At 46.8% G+C, this 24,068-nt stretch overlaps 1 protein-coding gene across 2 annotated transcripts in view; it reads right to left on the bottom strand.

The window, feature by feature from the left end:
• Window positions 1-14,685: 14,685 nt before the first annotated feature.
• Map3k9 (mitogen-activated protein kinase kinase kinase 9) overlaps window positions 14,686-24,068 on the bottom strand; it is a 69,439-nt gene continuing 60,056 nt past the window's right edge. The window contains exons 8-12 of one of the 2 annotated variants that reach the window (XM_026402032.2): window positions 23,048-23,201; window positions 19,833-19,901; window positions 18,301-18,413; window positions 16,460-17,263; window positions 14,686-15,170 (exon numbers count right to left, since the gene is read on the bottom strand). In XM_026402032.2, coding sequence (XP_026257817.2) covers window positions 14,686-15,170; window positions 16,460-17,263; window positions 18,301-18,413; window positions 19,833-19,901; window positions 23,048-23,201 — 1,625 coding nt within the window. The remainder of the gene's footprint in view (window positions 15,171-16,459; window positions 17,264-18,300; window positions 18,414-19,832; window positions 19,902-23,047; window positions 23,202-24,068) is intronic. The other variant, XM_077799960.1, reaches the window with a different exon arrangement.

The raw sequence follows: 24,068 nt of genomic DNA, 5'->3' as shown, positions 1-24,068 counted from the left end.
CCCCAAAGAGCATCTATGTATATGTTATAGCTATCACATTACTTTATCCTATTCGAAAATAAAACTCAAAACACTTTTTTTTGTAATTTAATTTTATTTATTTATTTTTGGTGTTGGAAGATTGAATACAGAGCCTTGCACACGGGAAGTGAGGGCAGCACCACAGAGCTACACCCTCAGACCTATTTATCTGTTTATTTATTTATTTAGAGACAGGGTCTTACTAAGTTGCCCAGCTGGCCTTGAACTTTCGACCCCCCTGTCTAAGACTCCCCAGTTGTTGGGATTACAGGTATGTGTCACCACACTTGGCTATTGATTCATTTTTAAATAACAGTAATAAATCCACTAAATGTTTTAAATAAATATCATTTTAATGAAAAATATAACCATATTTTCTGAAACAAAAAAAATTATGAAGAGTGGCATTATTCTACAGTTTTGCACATCTCTTTGTTGTCCGGCTTAATAAAAGATACCTAGATTTCCATGTTCAGAGTGTTTCAATATCTTATTTTGGTAGAAACATATGAAGAAAATCCTCTCATGGAAAAGGGAGGGTGTTTTACTACATTTTCAGATAATTGTGGATATCCTTTGATAGGACAACAAAACGCAACAAGTTGTAGTTTCATCAAGCTTAGGTGAGCTTTTTATACTACGTTAAAATTCGCTGGTATCTCTTAGTCTTTAAACGGATTTTAAAAAAATATATTTCTTCTTTATTTTTGTAGTTGGACACAATACCTTTATTTTATTGATTTATTTCTATGTAGTGCTGAGGATGGAACCCAGGGCCTTGCACGGGTTAGGGGAGCACTCTACCTTTGAGCCACAACCCCAGCCCTGAATGGAATTTTTTAATGTATGATTTTTATAACTTCATTCGTTGTCATTTGGAAAATATTAGCTCTTTCAGAGTTGTGCAGATCTTCCCAACAGCAACCCATTACATTACATGACACCCACAAAATGGTATTCACTGATATCACTAACAATCTGATATAAAAAGGCTTTTAAGTATCAATAGACCGTCAAGCTCATGACATACACATTTTCCCAAATGCTAATTTTCACTTGTAAGCCTGATTTTTACCATTTACAACAAATATAGTTGTTTTTCTTCATTTTCAAGAAAACATATGCCAAATACTTGAGTCTGAATAACCATTATTTGCTTGATAATCATCCTTTCATGTAAAAATAATGTTCCATGAAAAAAAAAAAGCAACCAATTCAGCCTACCAGCCCATCAGTATAGGTGCTCCTCCTACAGGCGGGCTTGCACTTCAGTACGCAGCCTCAGTGCTTGGTGTGAATATTAAAAGTATGTGCTGTAGCCAGGGGTCAGGATTTCGAGGGTCAGGTGATTGAAATACTAAGTACTTACTGCTTTATCAGGAATAGTCTTCAGTGGACTGACATCTCTATTACTTGCAGTGCCTGGTGGTGAAGAATACAAGGACCGCTGTCCAGGCTGTTGTGATTGTCCTGTTAGGTGCTAAGGTACCATGACATTTCGCTATCATGTCAACACAGCGAAAGGCCAATAGTTTAGTGTTACTGTGAAAATAGTTTTGTCCTCACATATCCTCAGGGATCAATGGACCAAACTTTGAAAACCATTATTCTCCTAAGCTAAGCTCCCCCATAAGATAGGTTGTGGTTGCAAGGAGGGAGGGGTGATTATATTTTGAGTTCAGTATCTTTTGCTCAGAGACAGGTGCAAAGAAAATATCCCCAGTCATGAAAGCCACCTCCTAAACCCCTTGTTCCACGTGTTATTTTCCATTGGCCATTCCCTTTCCTGATTCCCCATGAAAAGTCTCCTTAGAGAACCGATTTTCCTCCTGCTGGGGCAGATTAAATAGAGCAGGTAGTACCTCACCAGGAGAACCTGCTCTATGTGCCACCTATGCAAAAATGTCTTTTTCTCTCTCAGTCATTACCTAGCCTTAATCCTCATAAGAAAAAGCTATCAGAACAAAGTGTCCTGCAAGGTGAGGAATGGCAGAAGATTTAAAGCAAACAAACAACACTTACATGGGTTGTTCCCAAATATTTAAAATCCTCATTATCATCAGCACCCAGGAGCAATTTAAATCTTACACACCTTTCAGGTCTCAACTGAGATATCACTTCTCACCTCTGTCCATCTGTTGATCTCTCTCCTTCCCTCCACAGAATGATGTGGACAGGGAGAGTTACAGATATTTACATACAGATTCTCAGAGCCTTAACTGGTGCCTTTCCCCACTAGATAGTAAACACCAAAAAGGCGACACTCATTTTCTGCCTCCTTCACTCTCAGAGGTTTTAAAACACAGTGGTGACCTGCTTAAAGGCATTGGTTTTAGGTGGAAGCTTGTAGCTGAGGCCTGCCTCTCCGTCCACCCTAGTCCCCATGCATCTTTACTGCCCCTAAGAGGGCCTCACCTGCAATATGTCTTGCCCTAAGCAGAATTGGAATTGCCAGCACCCTGCATCCCAGAGAGTAGGCCTCAGTAAATATTAATGAGAGGCTCAGAGGGCCATGTCTTTTCTTTCCAGATTGCATAACACTTAGAGCAAGATGGGGGTCCATGCTGGTTTAATTGGCTCCCACTAACCACGGCACTCGGGGCTTCTTTCCATTTGCAGGTGTCTCCATGGTGCTTGGTAAACATCTTCCTTTCATCCTAGGGAGACTGTCATCTTCCACGGGTAAGAATCTGACTTCTTTTTTTAAAAAAAATATTTATATTTCAGTTTTCGGTGGACACAACATCTTTATTTTTATGTGGTGCTGAGGATCGAACCCAGCACCCCGCACATGCCAGGCGAGCGCATTACCGCTTGAGCCACATCCCCTGCCCGAAGAATCTGACTTCTGTTCCATCTTTCTCTTTCCCTTTCTCTTGCCCAACTCTCCCTTGTCCCTTTCCCCCAAAGTCCACCACTTAATTAGGTGAGCACTTAATTAGGCTAGAGCCTGCTCAGACACCTGAGTGGGTAGCAGAAAGTGCTCATTAGGAGGATAACACTCTCTCAAGCTGGAGGCCTCCAATCCTGGGAAAGCAAGTCTTACAGGAGGCAGAGAAGGTCACAGTATTAGGGCTGGGCAAGGACTAGAGGCCGGGAAATTATAACAGGAGTTTGCGCAGATCATGCAGCGCCCTCCTGGTCATGTTGGAGTGTGGATCCTCTCTGATGGGCGCTGGGGTGTCACATGATCAGACCTGTGTTCCAGGAGCATACAGATTTCCTAAGGCTGATCTTCTGTCCCAACTCTGCCCCTATCAAAAAAAGTGTCCAGTGCCTTACCCTGGGTCTGCATAACAGGTCCTCCTGACTGGGTGGCAGCGTGCGATCGTGCCAGGAGGAGGAGCCAGGCAGAAGAGCAGACACCCACCCTTCACTGCCACCCCACCCTCTGTGCCAAAACATGTTCTCCAACTTAAGCTAGTTGGGCTAGATCAGGTGGGGACTGGAGGGCTCAGAGGATTAGCACATCAGTTCCAGCCTTGAATGAAGCACATTCCACAGTCAAGTAAACAGGGTGTGGCGAACACAGGCCCAGATCAGCTCCTTTTGTGGAGGTGCATGTTCCCATCCGGGACCTGGCATTCCCACCCAGCTGTGCCCTCTAGGAGACCTGCACAGCTCCTCCTCCCTCAGAACCTTCTCTGCTCACGTGTCCTCACCAGATTCTGCTTGTAGTCTGCAGGTGACTCATTCTGGCACCATCTCTCCATGAGGGGGAAGGGATGAAGAAAAGGGTGAGGGGGTTTCCATCAGGACTGAGAAGCTGGCCCAACCGTGGCCCCAGTTGTACTTTCCAAGAGAAGGGCTTCTAGAGCCGCTTCTTTTTTGCTCAGGGCAAGGAACAGCCTTAAAACAAGGGGCCTGGGCCTATAGTACATCTGTAGAGGAACCTACTATTCTAAAAAAGTATCCCCAAACCACTTCATTTGCCATTGTTTTGCTGAATATGAAAATAGCCTGTGGGGCTGGGGTTGTGGCTCAGTGGTAGAGCGCTTGCCTACCATGTGTGAGGCACTGGGTTCAATTCTCAGCACCACATATAAATAAATAAATAAAATAAAGGCATTTGTGTTCTTCTGTAACTAAAAATATTAAAAAATAAAATAAAAAGAAAGTAACCTAGGCCAGGCAGGGTGGCACACACCCGTAATCCCAGCAGCTCAGGAGGCTGAGGCAGGAGGATGGCAAATTCAAAGCCAGCTTCAGCAACTTGGCGAGGCCCTCAGCAACTTGGAGAGAATCTGTCTCTAAATAAAATATAAAAAGGGCTGGGGATGTGGCTCAGTGGTTTAGTGGCCCTGAGTTCAATCCCTGGTACCAAAAGAAAAAGAAAAAAAAAAGTAACCAATATTCATTGTTAAAAACAAAGTTTGAAAAATTCCAAGAAGACATTTTTAAACCATCCACGACACTGCTCCACAAAGGTAATGCTTTTGTCTTTTTCCTATCAAGTGTGAGTGTATTTTCTTTAAAAGATGGAAATATATTTTCTGTATATAATTGGAATCAAATTGTTTTTGAAGATTTTTGTTATCCTGCCTTCTAACTTCCACTTCACTGTTCCCTTAATTATCCTTGAATAATCTAAGGTAGTGACTACATAATAGCTCATTTGGTTGATAATAAAATCAGAGATAGGAACCTAGAATGAGGTATTGAGAGTTCATTTTTTAAAAGAAGGAAGTGCGCTACCTGATACAGGAGGCAAGCTGTTTTACCATCTCACACCTCCACACCCTCCCCACCCCCATACTCTAGGACTCAACTTAGGTGCTGTGTCCTCCGTGGAGTATCCTGGGAAGCCCAGCTTAGGCTCACCCCAGCCCACAGTGCTCCCACAGCACCCTGAGCATACAGCATGAGAACTGACCACACTGCATTAAACAGATTTCTTTGTATTTTAGTCTCCTCTATCAGGTCACAAGATCTTTGAGAGGCAGGGCTCCATCTGAATGAGCTATGAATTTCCAATGTTACCTGGCACCAGACAACAGAAGGTGCTTAACCAACACCTGGTTAAGTCCCGTGGCCAAGAATTTGGACTGTTTCTTAAGCCGTTCTGGTTCTGCTGTGCTCTCTTTCTCACATTCTTGAGTGGAGAAGAGGGTAGAGGTAGGTTAAAAAAAAATGCCTGAGTCATTAATAGTAATTTGAATGCTCTTACAAATAATGTCAGGTTGACTTGTAAATAATTCTTTGTCTGCATCTGACTCTTTTGACACAAGTGTAGATGCTAGAATCAGACAAATCCCAGCTCCATGATTTGCCAGTAGTTAGGTCTTGGGCATATTGATTCTCTGATCCTCTTGTCTTCAAGAGGAGATAAAATGGAGATAATAATGAGCCTACTCTAAAGCATGTTGAGATATTGTAAATGAGATAATGTAGTGTTATGGTTTGGATCTGGAATATCCCCAAAAGGCTCATGTTTGGTCCCCGAAGCAGCAATGTTCAGAGGTAGGGCCTTTGGGAAGGTGATTGGATCATGAGGGCCATATCTTCATCAGTGGATTAACCCACTGATGGATTCATGATTTGATGGCATTATTGGGAGCCAGGGGCAACTGTAGGAGGTAGGGCCCAGTTAAAAGAAGTAGGTCACTGGAAGGATATACCTTATCCATGGCCCCTGTTCCTTCTGTCTCCCTTCCGGCTGCCATGAGGTAAGCAGCTCTGCTCCACTGCCTTCTCCACAATGATGCTCTGTCTCACCAGAGGCCACAGCAATGGAGTCAGCTGACCATGGACTGAAACCTCTGACCAACACAGGTAATTTGGGTCTCAGTGCCGTTGTTGGCATACTGGGCTAGTTGTTATTATAAGAAATTACTGGGCCCATGTTACAGTTCTTAGGACAACATGACCAACGGCTTTCCAGAAGCATGCGGCAATCTTGTCCATGCTAACAGCTGATGCACCTATCCATATGGCGCCAGCAGAGTTTGGTCAATATGTTGTCTTTGCCCAGTTGGCTTTACAAAGGTTGTCTGGACCCTGATCAAACTTACCTTGAGATTCAGCACACAGTCCAAGCATCCAGCACAAAACTCCACCTCAGACATTCTTCCCCACGTGTCAGAAAATGAGGCAAAGAGGTTAGGACTGAAATGAAAGGTCACAGCATTAAAGTAGAAAGCTGTCTTAATTTTCAAGTTCAGAAGCTATTTTTCTGGCTGTCGCTGAATGATGAAGTAGAGGACTTAATGGTGAAAAATGGTCCCAAACAAGAGCCTTCCTGTCCACTCTATCCTCATCCCCATCGAACCCAAAGTCATGGACAGTGGGAGCACAAAGGCTGCTTTGTGACCAGCTTGCTCCAGAAGAAGAGGAAGTGGCTCACCCAGTGTCACACAGCTGACAGTAGCCATTCAGAGGATCAGAGCACAGGGGTCCTTGACTTTCGGCCAGCATATCTCATCTACCTGTTGACAGCTCCATTCCTGTTTGTCCTCCTAGCCCCACAACCTCACCAGGAAGGCCAGGGTATAGAGGTAAGGAGCAGGAGGTGACACACACTCACAAGGGGCTCAGAAAACCCAAATCCATGACCTATGGTCAAATCAAGCCATCTGGACAGGTACAGCAGCATCTCTCTCAAGGGTCCCATGGTCCTATTGGGAGATTGAGGAACCTCAGAGAGTCTGCTCACTCACCGCCCCTTCTCTGCATCTCCGTCTCTCCTCATGGTTTTTAACCTACATATAAGAATTCTCTGGGAACAGCCCAGTTACTTGGACATCTGGCTTAATTTAAAAAAGAAAAGGGAAAGGACAAGTTTACAAAGGACCATGGCAAACCAGAAGTAATCATTATAACAGTTTTATTCAAGTCTCTGTGTGCTCTGGCGTGGAGACCAGGCTGAGATCAGCATTACACTGTAATACAATAAGAGGTTTAGCCATTGAACCAAGCCTGCTTGGCATCCCTAGTTGACAATTTACAGTACCTCGAAAATAGGAGGAAAAAAAAAAAGAAGAAAAAGAAAGAAAGAAAAAGACAAAAGAAAAGAACCCACTAAGTTTCCTTCAGGACTTTTCCATTTTTAAATATTGTCATGACATACAATAACTTAAATCCCAAAGCAAAAATGGAAATTCAGGACACAGGGTCAGGACACGTGGACAAGACATTGGTGCAAAGAAGATTTGGGGATGAAAACAAGTCACTAATTACATAGGAACAAAGCAAACACATATGGGACCTTTCACTTTACCTGGACTCAAAGGCCCTAAGAAGAAAATCACAAAGAAAGCATTTCTGTGAACTAAGTAAAATCCATCTCCAACTCCCTTCCTTAAAATCCTCTAAAAAAGAGTCTTAGACCATGCTATGTCTGTGGGTGGACGAGTGTGGTTGTGGACAAACGTGCAGAATAGGTAGTGAGGGGAAGCAGAGGGGCATGTGGGTGAGTTTATCACCTGCTTGCTATAGCTGGCTACCAAAGGCCTGTGGCTCACTGTGACACAAAGGCAACGGCCTAATTCCAAGTTCCCCAGGAGGAGGCTTCCAAGCTCAAGTGGAGATAAAGAGAAGCAGAGTGAAGTTGTAATGAAGATACATAATGGGGCAACTGTGGGCTGGAGAGAGGCCCACAGCCTTCTGGGGTGCCGCACAAATCCCTGAAGTATCATAGAGAGGAAATGGTGGCGAAGTTAGCCGCCAGGAGCAGAGAAGTCAGCTGAGCGATGGGAGGTGGCGAGTCCAGCCACACAGGCAGATGGCAGTTGAGCCAAGGGACACAGCTCCTTCTTGGACAGAAGACAACTTTAAGCCTAGGTTGGCCTGAGCAAGGCTAAGTTCATTTCAGGGCTTCTGAGCAGTGGCCTAGAAATTGTGCTCAGAGGAGATAAAAAGAGGACATCAGAACAGTCTCGGTCAGCAACTTGCTTCCCGCTGTGACACCAGCAGGTCATGTAACCATCTGAGCTTCAGTCGACCCAGCCTTAGGTGGGGGTAACACCCACCTCCCAGGATTACTATAAGGAGTCAAAAAAAGTATGTCCATAAATCCCGAGGATATTGCCTCCTACGTAGCAGAAACTTATTGGTTTCTTATAGTTTATTATTGGCCTCCATATCTAGGCCAGGATAAATTCATGCCTCACTCTGATGGAGATGAAGAAAAGGGCCACAGACAACACGGCTTTTGAAATGGGAGGTTGAATAAATAGTGAGAATGAAATAAAGATGACAGAGTTTAACGATGGTGGTGAAGAAGATTCTGGTAGAGGGCAGGGGAGGTTGGGGGGGGGTGGGCAACACTTTAAAGGCTCCCTATCAGTCGTAGTGCTAGGGATCACTGCTCTTGATATGTGAGGGCAGAAAAACCTCCGTTCACTTCTGAATCCTGGAATCCAAAGATCTCCCAATGAGGTTTCAGATGAGAATCTACAGGACCCTCTCTGCCGCCATCATTCCACCATCCCCCACCACCACCCACACACATACATACATATTAGCCTCAGAGAGCCTGAAGAGCAGCCAAGGAAAAGCCACCTCCAATTACAGGTCCCAGGTGGAAAATGGGATGCTGCACCGTTGTTAAGCCAATGCGTGAACATTCCCAGAGAGCTTCTGCCTCACTCAAGACTCAGGGAAAGGGCATCCAGGAAAAAAAAAATGAAAATACAAAATCTGCTTCACAATGCTGCTGAAGACTTCAGAAATGTGGGCAGCACATGACTTCTGAAACCTGAACCTGAACTTCAGCAAGGACAGAACAAGTATCACCCCGTCCATGGGGCCTTCGCTCACCAGGAGTTCAGAATGTCAGGGGTTCCACCCCACACATCCTAATGGGAAAGTCTTGTCTTTGAACCCCTGGAATTATAGTCCAGTATCCCATCCTGAGACACCGAAAGTTGTCACATCCACGCCTGCTAATCAGTCTGGTAAAACTAAGAAGTGGGTGTTTGCAGGAAGAGAAGGTCAGATAAGTCAGGAGGGAAAATGGGTGAGGGGGAAGTGGGGGTCTGTTTCCAAAGGGAAAAGAGATGTATGGAAAGGCTCCAAGCTCTGGTTACCAGCTGGGCTCTGAGCCTGGAGTTTTCAGCTCAAATTCCAAAGCAGGTTCAATACAATGGATGCAGGAAGCACGGGTAGCAAGAATCAGGAAGGACGAGTCCTACCGGCTTGAGCTCAGCAAAAGAATCCAACATTCTGAAGAGCCAAGACCAGGGCTCCCCAGGCAGCTAGGGAGTTCAGGGTCCACCCAGCAACAGAAATGGACAGCTCATGGGTATGAAGAGAATACTTAGAAACAATCTGAGAAAATCAATGAGACTCATCTGGCCTGCAGAGCCAATCAGAAGCCTGGGGGGTGGGTCAGGCTAATTAGGCACCTACGAATCAAGCAGGGTTTCAGCTCTGACTTCCCACCTTCCAACACCAGCACCCGAGGTGGAGAGCATCCAGGTGGCAATGCCAGGGGAAAGACTAGGCCTGAGGTCTCCTCAGAAGGAGTAATGGAGTTTCCTTTTATATGTGGGTTTTTGTTAATTTGAATTAATTCCTCGTTTTTTCTTTTGGTACTAGGGATTAAACCCAGGAGATCTTTACCACTAAGTTCCTCTTTATTTTTTTTTTTTTATTTTGTTAAAGGGTCTCACTAAATTCCCAAGGCTGATCCCAAACTTATGATCCTCCTCCCTCAGCCTCCTGAGTCGCTGGGATTACAGGTGTGAATTCTTGCTCTAGAAAAACATCATTTTGCCTGAAAAAAAGAGACATTTGGAAACGTGCTCCTAATAACTGTATCTTGACAAGAAGTCATTCTCCAGTCAAGGAGGCAATAGACCCCATATGAAGCATGGGTGAACTACATGAAGTAGCCGATGTTCAACTGCCTTTGACCCACGACCACACATACAGTCACACACATTCTTTTCTCCACCAAGGGAAGCAATCTAGCAAGGTAAGGCTGATCACTGTTGGACTTGGAGCTCCAAGACCACACATTTAAGTGACAGAGTCCCAATATGTTTTTAGGCTGATCCCAAACTACTGGGCTCCAGCAATCATCCTGCCTCAGCCTCCTCAGTAGATGGGACTGAAAGTGCATGCTAGGGTGCCTGGCTAGGATCATACATTTTAAAGTTAAAGGGCTTCAGCTCGGGAAGGCAGCCATATTCCAGTTCAGTTGGGCTTCTGAGGTCCAGAGAGAGAAAGACATTTGCAAATTTATAGCTAATAAGTGGACAGCTCATAGTACCAGGTTCTTACCACAAGGTTTCCTTGTGTTCAGAATGCACGGGGGGTGAGGGGGGGGGGTGGGTTACACTCACCTCTGCCCCAGGTTCACAATCTGGTGATGTCCTCAGGAAATGTCTAGCAGTGCACAAGCAGTGCTTCTTCTCTTAAGTCCTTCCAGAAATGGTTGAGTGTCTCCAACCATCTGACCTGGTCCCCTCACAACCCCAATCACAGGCACAGGCTCAAATAAACACATCAGGAAAAGTGCAAGGCTCTGCACTCATGGGGGCCACCAGACAGATGGCTATTTCAACCCTGAGTTAAACCTCTCACAGCCATCTAGTCATCAGTACCAGCTGCTCTTTGCTCTGTGATCAGGGCAATCCCAAGGACTCTGAAGGCTGAGGCAGGAGAGTCACAAACTCAAGGCCAGCCTGGGCAATGTAGTAAGACCCTGTCTCAAAATTAAAAAATAAAAAATAAAAAGGGCTGGGGATGTAGATTAGTAGTAGACCTCCTGGGGTTCAGCCAGAGCAAGAAAAAGTGAACTTTATGAGTTAAGAATATTAGATGTAAAGGGGGTGTCTTCTTGTGTCCCTGAGCAACAGTGGCCTGGGGGAAAGGGGCTTTGTGAGGAACCCCCATCCCATGATGCAGATGTCCCACAGGCAAGGGGACCCTTTCCCAAGATTCTCCAGCAGGAACTGGCCTTATGATATCAGACTGTGGCTCTTGTCAAATCAGACTGTGTCAGTGATTCCCCCCCAAATTAAGAGAGAGCCAACTGTCACTCAGAGGCTGGCCCAACCTGCCACTTCCCATTTCTTCCTCGTTAAGACACAAATGATGAGAACAGCCAGCCTGCCAGGTAAAGTGGGGGTTAGGGAAAGATGTTGGTCAGCCTGCCAGATAAAGTGGGGGTTAGGGAAAGATGCTACATAAAGTGGTCGCAGAGCATGTGCTGGCCATGGGGCCCATTAGTCACACTAAGCCAGCTCCAAACCTCTCCTCTTCCAGAAGCCAAAGGATAAAACAAAAGCAAAATCCCCTAAGGCCAGGGTGGCAAGAGCCACAGTCAACTTCAGCCAATTCATCCTGCAGAGGTGGAGGAAGCTGCCTCTAGGAGCTGGCAGAGAGCCAGCACCTCACTGCCCTTCTCTGATCCAGAGACTCCCACTGCCCTTTTGAGGGAAGCATATAACAACAGCTTTTAAAGGAAGGAAACCCAGAGGGGCTAAGGGACAAGCCTGAGGTCACACAGCAACAGCAGGATGGGAACAGCTAACTTGCTCAGCCTCAAAAGCCTGGTGGCCTGACTTGGCAATCAGTCCCCATGGTCTTTTAATTTCTCTTCATTCGAATCATCTTCTTCAAGCATTCTCCCCTTCTGTTCCAGACAGCATATCAAATGTAGAAGGAAAATGATGCCACTCTGTAAAGATCAGGAGGCAAAGCCAGCTAGCACTATTCCAAGTTGCTCAAATGTAGGATGTTCTTGTTATCATTGTTACTGCCAGACTCTGGGGGTGCCAAAGGATGCTAAGTTAAGAGCATCCACCAAAGCCTTATAGGGCAGGGGGAGGGGGGTAGGCAACAAAGGATAACTTGGACATCTGTAGAGCTTCTGGCAGCAGTTTGGATCCCCCACAAGGGGACACTGGAGGACAATTGAGTTTAGAATTAGCAATAGGAGTTGAAGGATCCAAGGAGATGGTGCAGAGCACATACTACCTATTCCCATCACCGTCTTCCATGTAGTGACACCTGGTAAGAGCAGGACAGAAGCCTCTGAGGAGAGAGGAGGACAGGGAAAGGGGGAGGCTGGCTCTGGCTGCTCACGTGGCTTCCTTCACAGCTTCAAGCCTGTTCCTGACCACGATCAGAGAGCAAGGAAACCTGAGAGGACAAAAAAACCTCACTCCAACTAATACTATCTAGATCTCTACGCCCCCTTCTGCCCTGCCCAGAGAGTGTGGCAGGCAGGGCCCCAGAAGAGCAGGCTTGGAGGAACTGAGATGGTAACTCCTCTATCTCCGCCCACGCAGACTCACAGCAGCCTCTTTAGAATAACCTGCTTTCACTTCTTTCAGGTACAAGTATGTCCTTAGTAAAGACCCGGCTTTCCTTTGTGTTTCCACTGCATGGACGAATAAAAACTGGACTGAACCCTCACTCAAGGGCAGGTGGCTGTCTCACAGTTTAGGCTATATCCATCACACTAGTCTATCCAAGAAGGATGGCTGCAAACTAACAAAATGGAAAAAGTAAAAAAAAAAAAAAAAAAAAAAGAGCAACAGAGCAGGTTTAGAGCCAGTATGGTTCGCATCACCCATGGACTGAAGCCTACCTAAGGGAGCCAAGGGTATACAAGTCATGTTCATGGCTTAGGGGCTGAGGTTTTCGAGGGACCAAGGGAAGCTCATCGTCCTCATGGGTTGGCTCAAACTGCCCACAGGATTCACATTTTTTCCTCTCCTAGCTGAGGAGTAGGGTATGGGGGCAAACGTAATCTCACACAGGGCTGGGGACAGGTCTCCAAGGTACAGCACTTGTCTGACATGCGTGAGGCCCTGGTTTCAATCCCGAGCACTGAAATAATAACAATAATCTGTTACACCTTGACTTCACTGAACAAAAGAAGGAGAGAGATGAGATGCAGTAACAAAATCCTGGGTGACAACACCAGGAGCCAGGGGCCCCCCAAGCCTTGGAGGGGCCCTTGAACCAGAGGGCAAATGGGCTCATAAAGCAAGGAACAATGTGAGAACCAAGGTCCCCTCTTTAGTCCTCCGCAGGGCAGGACTTCTGTCATAGTTACAGACAAAGAGCAATGACCAGATTTGCCACTGGTGCCAGCTGCACCAGCTCCCCATTCTGGCATCCAGACAACAGACCTGCAGATGGACCTCCAACCACAGAATATTTCACACAAAAAAAGGCAGTAGAACAACATTTACAGTCTTGAGGGAAGAGGAGCAGGACCTGAGGGCTGTACTTCTAATCAGGCTGTTATTGCCACAGGAAGATCACGGTTCACATACAACACCGGAAGCCTCAGAGGAGGACAGTGAAGAAATACATGAGAAAGTTTTTGCTAAAGCTCGACATTCACATCCAGGAAACAAATGCCGGACAAGTCAGGGTGGGTTCCTGTTGTCCTTTCTACCCAGCTCGTGGTGCAGAGCACAGCATGAGAGCTAACTGTGCACAGAGACAGAGGTGGCCTTGGTCAGTTTCCAGTCCTTGGGACTTGAAGGCTATTATACATCAACGGCTCACTGAACACCTTATAAACAGCATCACTGTGCCATATCCATTTACAAAGGGTATTACGAATGGCTTGGGTGTCACAAAAATGAATGGCCCAGAGGAGAAGGAATCTCCACCATTCCAACTCCCAGCGTCTAGGGCCCACCCCAGTTCTGGGGCAACCAGAACTGGAGATATCTACCAACCAACCACATGACCTGAAGCCTACTGATTGCAGGGATTAGTGGGAAGACCAAAGGAAGGGCGTAACACATAAAGATCTGACAACCAAAGAGATGAACACAGAACTCTCTGACTTCAGAACTGGCACCAGGAAGCAGACCAAGCAGCTATTCCTGGGATGAGCATATGTTTGTTTCAGCACATGGTGTGACCGTATTCTGACCCCAGGAAGGCAGATGGGGGCCCTGCAACAGATGCTGGTTTCTGCCCTTGAGTGTTTCCAACAAACAAACAAACAAGGATAGACTCCACCACCCTCCTCGCTGCAACCTGGCTATACTTTCCCTAACTCCCCTTTCCTGGATTCTCACTGAGCCAGTTCCTCTTACCACCTGTGTGCTCAGATACATAGACGGAGGACCTGGAAGTGCAGGTAGGTAGTGCCAGGTCCATCCGCCCTTATGCTTCCACACTGGGCTACCTTGCCCCCAGTCCTCAGCTGGCACAAAAGGGCTTGGGACACAGGATAGCTCACATCTCACATCAAAAGAGACTCCAATTCACAGATGCTGAGGGGGAGTGGACGAGTAGCAAAATCAATCACAGAACATCCAATACTGGTGTGTGGGAAGGTTGAACTCAGGGCTAACAAAGGGACCCCCCCCCCCGGCCAACTCTGGGCATACCCAACTGGCTGAGGAGAAGAAGCAGCAGACAGATTTGGCTGGATGACTCTGCAGGGTCACCCTAAAGGCGAGGAAGACTGTGGAGGGTGGGGGACATGCACGCGCCCCTCCCTCCCCTACACAGCCAGAGCTGATGGCCGCAGCCCCTCCAGTGGACATGAGTAGAAAGGCCCTGCAGGGCAGGAGACCCTCTGAAGTGGCCCTGTTTCCATCCCTTCCATCTTCAAAGTGCATTTTCAGTGCAAGAAGTAGGGCTGGATCTCAGGGGGCCCAATTCTGAGAAAGGGCTGTGCCAGCCAGCTCCCTCCATCTCCTCCTGCTTCCCCCTTGCCTGCCCATGCCCCTTTTCACGCTAAGACCAGAATTCCTGCTGGATCTCATAAGCAGTAGGCCTGTGTGTGTTCAGTTCAGCTCTGCACAGAGGCACAGTACTGTCCTGACTCTGCCCCTCTGCGTCCAGGTCCAGAAGCGTCCGCTCGGCGGGGGGCAGCGGCCCTGACTGAAATGGGAGCAGGGCTGGAAGGGCAGGCCGCTCCTCCACAGTGCTGCTGCTGCTAGCAAAGCAGGAGTCCAGGTTGCTGGGTGTCTCTGTGCTGGAGCTGTTGGCTGGGGAGGCGCTGCGGGCATGGCTGGGGGACACGAACCACCAAGGGTCTAGCCTTTGCCGATTGGCAGAGGGACGTGGGCGAGGCAGAAACTCCAGAGTCTTGGGTCTCTCCAAGGTAGAGTCCTGCTGTGTGTTCCAGCGCCTTGGGGTTGGGGGAAAGACCACATTAGGGTCAGGGAGCCGGGGGAATTCACCTGGGTCTCGGCTAGGACTGGGGGTTTTCAACATTCCTGGTCAAGAAGACAAAGGGAGAAGCATCAGATGATGGCACTGTATTTCTGGGTCAGATATTCACTGCTCTCCCCACCCTGCCATGTCCCTTTGCACTTAGAATAACAAGAATTAACAAATACTTACCTAACGCCTACTATGTCTATCTACTATGTGCCATGCAGTGTGCTGGGTGGTATTGGAGATACCACAGTACCTAGGCCAAGGTCCCTGTATCCAATAATAGTAATGAGTGTCCTATCTGCAATGAATTAACTAAAGGCAGATGCTGGCAAAAGAGCCACAAACGGGCCACATGTGTTTGTAAATCAAATCTTAATGGAACATGTGTTGGAGATACTCAAGGCCTGCTTTCCAACCAGAGCAGTACAGCTGAGTGGTTACAAGGGAAACTGCATGACCTGCAAAGCCCCAGTTTGCTGACCCCTGACTTAAGGAAATGTCTGTCATTCATTCTTCATCATTTAATAAATGTATGATAGGAACAGAAGTCTAAGTAGCAATATGGAGGTTTATATCTGAGAATACAAAAGCCTATTAAGAGGAAGGTCAAGTCAATGGTAAAAATATAATTGTTACTGACACCTAAATCTCACTAAAGGTATGGCCTTCCCTGCTTCTCCTCCTGGACTGGAGCCAACTCTAAGTCAGTCTGAGATATTCCAGGGAGCAAGGGTGGTGACAGGGAAAACCTGGGTTTGAGTGTGTGTATGCCCAGGTGTCGGATGCAGCAGGTAAGTGTGTGCACATGGGTAGTAACTCACCTGGACACGTGTCCATGTCTGCTGAGGCAGGTGAGTCAGGGATGAGTGTTGACAAGCGAGCTGACAGATGGAAGCCTTCCTGTGAGTGTGTCTGAGCTGATGTTGTAATGGGAGACCTGCAACCAGCTACGTGGCAGAAAACGCCCTCCTACCTGCAGCACAGCATTCCTTCCTAGTATCCATGGTACCCTCCGGAAATAACTAGAAGCTAGACTCCTGCCCCTTCTGGACACTGCCTGCACAGCAGTGCTCTACCCTGACCCAGGGCCTGGACATGACAGTGCGGTACCAGGTCTGATTCTTCCAAGAACCCACTTGTCTTCTTTCGGTTGCCAGGAAAGATCCCTGCCCTGTGGCCCATCCAACCCTGGTCACCTCCCTGACCTCAGATAGGTAATTCTTGCTTGGCTGAGTAAGAGGTGGAATGGGGCTTACTCAGATCCAGAAGTAGAAAGAGGAAATGAGGCACCTACACCTTCACTCCCTGGGAGGCACAAAAGACAGAGGAAGCGCCCAGGACTCACCTGCTCCAGGACTGGGGCTCAACCCATTGCTGGAGGGGCTCCTGCTGGCTTGGAGAGCTACAGGCTTAAGGGCTCCATCAGAAGGAGTCCTCCGGTGACCACTCGGCTGCGTGGGGGCCGTGAGGGTGACATGGGTGGGAGTCAGGGACTGGTTAGGGTCTCTCTTGAAGCGTTCCACACGGACATTGACCAGGGGGTTGTGGGTGCACGGGGGCGGGGGCGGGGCCTCGATGGGGCTGACTGGCATCTCATACACCACGATCTCATCGCTGTCGGAGCGCAACAGGGAGCGGGTGGAGTTGCACTCAGAAATGGAGGAGAGAGAGAGCAGCGTCAGGGAAGCGGAGGGGTCCCCCAGCAGCAGCATGGGTTCTTCCTTCTTGAAGAGCTTTCGGGAGGGGGGGCTGGTGCTCCGGCGAGGACGGCTGGCCCTCTGGAAAAGACCCTCGCGCCTCTTCTTCTCCTCCCGGGCTGGTGGCTCGGGCTCCTCTGGGGGAAGCAGCTGGCACCTGCCAGCTTCCAGCAAGTCAAACCCTAGGCCTGTGGCTGCCAAGACAGCTCCACAGCCAAGCAGAGCCACCTCACAGCGGCGGTGATGGGTACCGCTGCGCTTGAGGCTGTTGGTTGGTGTCAGCTGAGGGGTACTGGTGGCTGAGTTGACTGGGGTGGGCTCCTCATGGACTCCATCACTGTGGGGGCCATCCCCATCCTCTCCTCGAGGAAACGGGATACAGAGGTAGGACTGGTTAGGTGAATGCTGTAGACGACTCTCTCCACTCCTTGTGCCTTCGCTGTCTTCATCCTCTGTGAAGATGAGAGGAGTGGAGGAGAAAAAAAGAAATGGGTACAAAGCAGCAAGAAGAAGAATCTGGTCCTTTCCCCTGACCCCAGGCCTCCTGACTCAGTGTCAGGGATGCCAAAGTCAAACAGCCTGACGGGCAGGACCTGGAATGGACATGGAACCAAAAGGGCTGTATTCCCCGACACGCAGCTGCGACCAACACGGGGAAATGAATCCACATTCCGGAGCCCATTTTCCTATTTTTAGGAAAGAAGATCTGTAATTTGCTACTTCTTTGAACCTCACGTGTGTGTGTGTATGTGTGTGTGTGTGTATGTGCATGTGCGTGCGCACGCAATGCTAGAGATTGAGCCCAGGACCTCATATTCTAGACAAGTACTCTACCACTGAGTCCCACAGAAACCCTTAGTACAAATAAAGCACAAGTCTCTAGAACACTGGATAGAACAGAAACATTCCTAATAGTTTCGTACCTTAAAATTGGAAGGACTTTTGGATTTCTAGAATGGCAGCTCAGCAACTTAAGACTAGTCTTCACAAAGGATTAGAATCCCCTATAATTGGCTCCATGGATGGAATGACCTTAGAAATCTACAGAGATAAGAATATCACCTGAGAGAGCACCTGGAGAACTTACCCACCGTTCAGTAATCAGAGGATGACACTGGTAAGCCTCCTGGGAGGACAGCTGCAGTGTCTTCTATCACCACCCCCCACTTGGTGGGCTCCCCTATCCATAGAGTCAGGGACAGGAAATGCCTGATTCAAGGCCTCACCCTTCTCTTGCCCTAAGGAGACTCCAACTGGCCCCTTGGGATAAGAAGCCAAAGGTAGGCTCCATGACAGCAGGAAAAAACTGTGATTTAGAAGCTCGATGAAACGGGTACAGAACAGACAAACAAAGGGCAGAATGGGTGGGAGTCGAGTAAAAGCTAAGACAAATACCATTAAGCAGTATTAGGGGTCCTTAAAAGTCCTGGAAATGGCCAAGAATTCCCTGAAGGACTAGGGAGAGAACAAAGGCCAGAGCAATGCTTACCCATCTCCATAAGGCTGGTGAACCCTGGCAGTGCCAGGCTACTCCTCGGGCCCTTTCCCAGGTTGGGGGCACTGGACGACCACTGCTTGTATCCATCTACCAGGGATTTGAGGCTGAAGAAGAAGAAATGAGAAGACTGTCAGAAGTGGCCACTTTCCTCACCTAGCCTCCAAGGGCCTGAGGAAATGCCTTTCCTTGTTTGCCTGATCACAATGAGGACCTAGGGTCCAGGCAGCATCTCACTGAGCCCACCTTCTGCACAAACAGAAGTGTACATGCTCTAGGGAAAGAAAAGCAGCAGTTTGACCCACCCTCCTCACATGCTGTGGAACTGTGGAGAGAGCTGGGGAGCAGGGTGGGCAGACAGAATAAGGACTGCCCAGTGAATGGGGGTCCTGCCTGATCCCTTCTTAAGGGAGAAAATCCACAAACACTGAACACGACACACTCGTGACATTAGAAATACCGCAATGCAAAGACAATACTTGCAATACAAAGCAAGCATGGGCAGATGATCCAGCAGAAATGGGCTGGGCCGCCCCATTCAAGCCACTGCTCAATCCTCCTTTCAAACTCCTGGCATGCTTAGGCCACTTTCAAAGCCATACATTTTTCAAAAAGAAAAAAAAAATCAACCAACAAAGCATCACCAACCCTGTGCACTTTGGGACAGACCTATGTGGGTAGTACTTGATGATGTACTCCGGCCCTCGGTTTGTGTGGGGATGGAGAGAAAGAGGATATCAGCTTGTTCTCAGATCCCTGTGATCAGCTCATTCAGCAAGCCAGTATATCACCAAGGACAGACAGGGCATCCCACAAACCCCCTAATATGATGGGGGAGTCAGAGGCAGGAAGCACTGGTCTTCTTCCCTAGAGGACAGTAAACAGGAGCACTGAGGAATCCACATGCTGTGGTGGTTTGGGGGATCCCACAGAATAACCAAAGGTGGCTTTTTTTTTTTTAATTCTGAAGACCCATTCAACAAAGCCCACTCTCCCCTGAGTCCCAGGCCACTCTGAACACAAAAGAAGGTTTGACCTTTTCCCTTGATGTTTCAAGTGCTGAAAGACATACCAGTGGATTCAAGTACCTCCCAACGTCCACTGGTTTCAAACAAAATAAAGAGCCAGGGAGGAGCCCGCTGCTAAACCTACAGCCTGGGACTTCCAACTGGTAATTTTATCACTTCTAGCTCTGGGTCCAAGGAAATCCAGATTAGCAAGTCAACACCAGTGATCAAGACTAAAGGATAAATAGCCATGGATCTTCTCCCTAATGCTAAGGGTGCAGGAGTATCCTACATACTGGAGCGGTCAGGAAAGTGATAGATCAACACAGGAAATTTCCCAAAGTGCACAATGGTATTGCTCTTAAAAAAAAAAAAAAAACAACAACAACAACAACAAAAAAAAAAAAACTCAGCTCAGCCTTTGCAGTGATGAGACCTGATTCTATGGGGTATGAGAACGGGAAATGGAAGGATGATTGCTGCCAGCACAGCTGGTGAAAGGGTGAGGATTAGACTCACCCCAAGTGGAAATGTGGAGATTCTGATGGGGTACTTAAGCCATTAGCTTTCTCACGCCTCTGAGGGGATCTTCAATGAATAAAGAGAATCAGTAGTAAGGCTCATTCTGCTCAGCTTCTCCCATAGCCGAGATCCCAAGGCTGGGCTTGAGCTATGTTGCCAGTCACCTCCCCATGTCCAGTCAGCAAAGTCCACACCAGGAAGGAAACTTAACAAGATGGCCTGTTTGAGCTGCTTCAGGCCCAAGCCCTCCTATCTGTAGGACCAAGGTCCCAGGGCGACTGCTGGGTGGGTCTGTGAATCCAGATAACCAAGCTGTCCTGAGACAAGTGTGTATGCGTCCTATAGAGCTGTACCGTTTGTGAAAAGCAGGAAGATACATGCTCACTTAATGTTACTGAATTCAAGATAAATTACTGCCATTACATATTTTCTTCAATCAACACGCTCTAAAATTAGAAATATGTAGAGAGGCTCTCAAAATTTTCTGTAATCCCAGCAGTTTGGGAGGCTGAGGCAGGAGAATTACAACTTGGTGAGACCCTGTCTCTAAATAAAATATAAAAAGAACTGGGGATGTGGCTCAGTTAAGCATTCCTAAGTTCAATCCCTGGTACCAAAAGAATAAAAATTCCGACATCAAAGAGATTTTTTTACTCAGAACTAGATGAAATCCACTTTTATTTCTTTAATGGGAACTGATAATCATGAGATACATGATATATAATCATGAGATATATGATATTTTTAATTGCTTCAACAGTTATGAGTTTTCTCACGCCTCTGAGGTAATTGGTGGCACATACCTGTAACCCCAGGGCCTCAGGAGGCTGATGCAGGAGGATGGAGAGTTCAAAGCCAGTCTCAATAATTTATCGAGGCCCTAAGAAACTCAGTGAGACCCTGTCTCTAAATAAAATACAAAAAGGGCTGGGGATGTGGCTCAGTGGTTAAGCATCCCTAGGTTCAATTCCTGGTACCCCCGCCACCCGCAAAAAAAGTATGAAGACAAACCTATGTAAGGAAAAAGAAAAGTACAAGTTGATATTCTGTAATGTGAAATATGATTAATTTAATACCAAGATAAAAGGTATCTTATTCCCTCTTTGGGTAGTGGGCATTGAACCCAGAATCACTCTACCACTGAAATACATCCCTACCCCTTTTTATTTTCTGAGACAGGGTCTCACTAAATTTCTGAGTCTTTCCTTGAACTTGTGATCCTTTTCCCCAAGGAGGTGAGATTACAGGTTAAGTCACTGTGCCCAACAAAAAGTATCTTTAAATGAAGCAGAAATAAAGAAATTACTGGAATCTACAACCAGCTTGGCTAACGGTATTTGGAATTATAATGTCAGAAATATCAAGTGATGGGCTGGGGCTGTAGCTCAGTGGTAGAGTGCTTGCCTAGCATGTGTGAGTCGCTGGGTTCAATTTTTAGCACTGCATATAAGTAAATAAAATAAAGGTCCATAGGCAATTAAAAAATATTAAGAAAAGAAAAAGAAGAAGAAATATCAAGTGACTCAGGGTCAGCAAGTTTCTCAAACCCAGCTCAACTCCTGTCTACCTCAGTGCTCAAAGAACCAACTAGGAAGCTCCAGCTCCTACAGAACTTGGTAGAGTAGAGTGATTTGCTGTCCTCTGTGGATTCATCCTGAAGCCACACACATTATAGGTAGTTTGCCCTACATGTCTAACTTTGCTATTCAAAGAAATCTAGTGATTTCTGAAGCCTGGCTTCAGAAAGTCAATCCTTATTTTCACCTTGAATTCAGATCTGATGTGGGGAAATAGATTTTAGACATGAAAATTTTAGTATGTGAAAGATTAGCAAAACCATGGCACCCGCAAACCTAATAGCCAACCTTAGTAACTCTTTGGAAAGTCACTATGTAATGGTGAAGAGGACTGCTGGACTCTCTCACACTTAGAATTAAGTCATAAAACACTACTGGCTTAGAGTTGAATACTAAGAAGTTAAAACTGTGATAGCCATGCTTCGGGTATGGAACAGAACTGAACTACACAAGAGGTAAGGAATACTCACCCTGGCCAGTATGTATACAGGCTCCCTATGAGCCAGCAAATTATTTATGCCCTTCACAAAGAAGAACTCAGAAAACCTTCACATCAGCTACCCATCAGTGGGATGGGTACTGATATCATCCCCAATCCACAGAATATACAAGCTCACACAGAAAGCCGGGTGGAGCTGGGATTCGTGCTAGGCAGTCTAGAGTCAGCAGCCAAGCCCTCCACTGCTACACTATGAGTGCCTGGCCTGTGAAGCACTGAGACTCAGGGGAAAATTGGCCTCTGGCCTCAAGCACTCAAGTGAGGACACAGTTCTTTCACAGCACCAAGGCCCCCTGGGCTTTTCCCATGGGGTGTAGTCAGTGTGACTCTGGGGTGAGACCTGAAAGAAATTCTCATGGCCTATTACCTCTATCAGTGCTGGTTTCTCTGTCTGCCCCTGCTTCAGAATGAGCCTCCTGTTAACCCCTGCTCTCTGTTCTCTTAACTATGAATGGATGCTTTAAGAGGAAGAGCCAGGTATGAGTAGAAGACTCAGACAGAACTTCCTGTATTTCTTCCTTGCTCTGAAGGGATCAGCAAACTGCACTGGTGGGCAACATCCTGCCCACACCTTGTTTTCCTAAAGTTTGACTGGAACACATCCACATTCATTCATTTATATATTGCCCATGGTCCAAGGCTGTTTTGCTCCAAAAGAGGAGTTGAACTGTTGAGACAGAACTTTATGGATCACAATGCCTAAAATATTTCTTATCTGGCCCTTTGTGGAAGAAAGTTTGCTAACTCCTATCCTAGGAGGTTCCTGGGAACCAGTAGATTGGAAAAAAACTGTAAATTGTAAAGACCACGAGGTTTACAATTGAATACACATTAGAAAAAGGGTGTTTTATTTTTTGTAGCATTGAAGATAGAACCCAGAGACAATCTTCCACTGAGCTACATCTCTAGCCCTTTTTTTCCAGCCCCTATTTTTTTTTTTTTATTTTGTGACAAGTTTTCACTAAATTGCTGAGGCTGGCCTTGGAACTCATGATTGTCCTACCTTGGTCTCCCAAGTAGCTGAGATTACAGGCATGTGCCACGGTGCCAGGCTAGCAAAAGGTATTTCATATCGTATTTTTAAATGATGCACTCATCTTTACATTAGAGAGAATTTCATATCATCTGGCTCTTACCCTTCATCCCCTGAGGCAAGCTCCTTCTGCCCAAGTGTCCCTGGCCCCCATGTTCGTCCCTTCTTCTTTGTGGCCCTCTTCTCCTCCTCTTCCCCTTCCTCTTTTGGGATGACTGAGCTCCGGCCCCAGGTTTTGCTGCTTTCACCTGGTGTCACTGTGCATAACAAAGGTTAGATAAGATCCAGAGAAATGAACAGACAGGGCCCCCTCTAAACTAGCCTCTGCCCCACCAGACAGACTGGAACAACTCAGAGTTGCAGGGAAGTTAGACCTCACCAGAAACTCTGTGCCTAAGGGACCCTTACAAGAAAGCAACGGAGTCCCCAGCTACCAACCATTTAACTCTCAAAATAAAAACATGGAGAAACTTCCCAAAGGGTTACAAGTCCAATATAAAGCTGGAGCTCAGGCCAACCAGACACCAGAGTTCTAAACAGATGTAACTGAAAGAACTTGTTTTGCTGGGTGGAATTGCATGGTGGGGGAATGAAGAGGTTAATGTGGGGTGGGGGGAGACAGTGGGTAAGGAAAATGTGGAAGAAAGGAACTATTGGAAGATAGTCTAGAAAGAAGAAAATAAGGCTTTCCAGGCTCTGGAGAAGGTGGTCAGGAAGAGGGGGAGAGGGAAGGGAAAAGATAAGGAAGGAAGAACCCTCTTCTGATGGAAAGCTATAGAGATACGGCTCATATGAGAAATGAATGAAGTGAGCCAACTACCAAAAAAATAGGGAACTGAGGCCACTGAAGCAAAATAGGAAGCATATGGAAACTGCTATCAATTCCAGCCAACTCTGGTCACATGAAAAAAAAAAAAAGAAGAAGAAAAAAAGAAACCCTCTAATGTGATCTGAATCCTCAAGGAAGGTCAGAAACCCAGGATTTTTAAGTGAAATCTATTTTCAAATTGGAAAACCATTCATTCATATACACCCACATTTACATATACAAACACACACACGTGTGTGTAAGTGTGTGTTCTTTTTTAAACAAATACTATGGTAAAAACAAAATAAGCCTAAGA

Source organism: Urocitellus parryii, chromosome 6 (genome assembly GCF_045843805.1).
Source record: "Urocitellus parryii isolate mUroPar1 chromosome 6, mUroPar1.hap1, whole genome shotgun sequence".
Lineage (NCBI taxonomy): Eukaryota > Metazoa > Chordata > Mammalia > Rodentia > Sciuridae > Urocitellus > Urocitellus parryii.
This window is presented reverse-complemented; position numbering and strand designations above follow the sequence as displayed.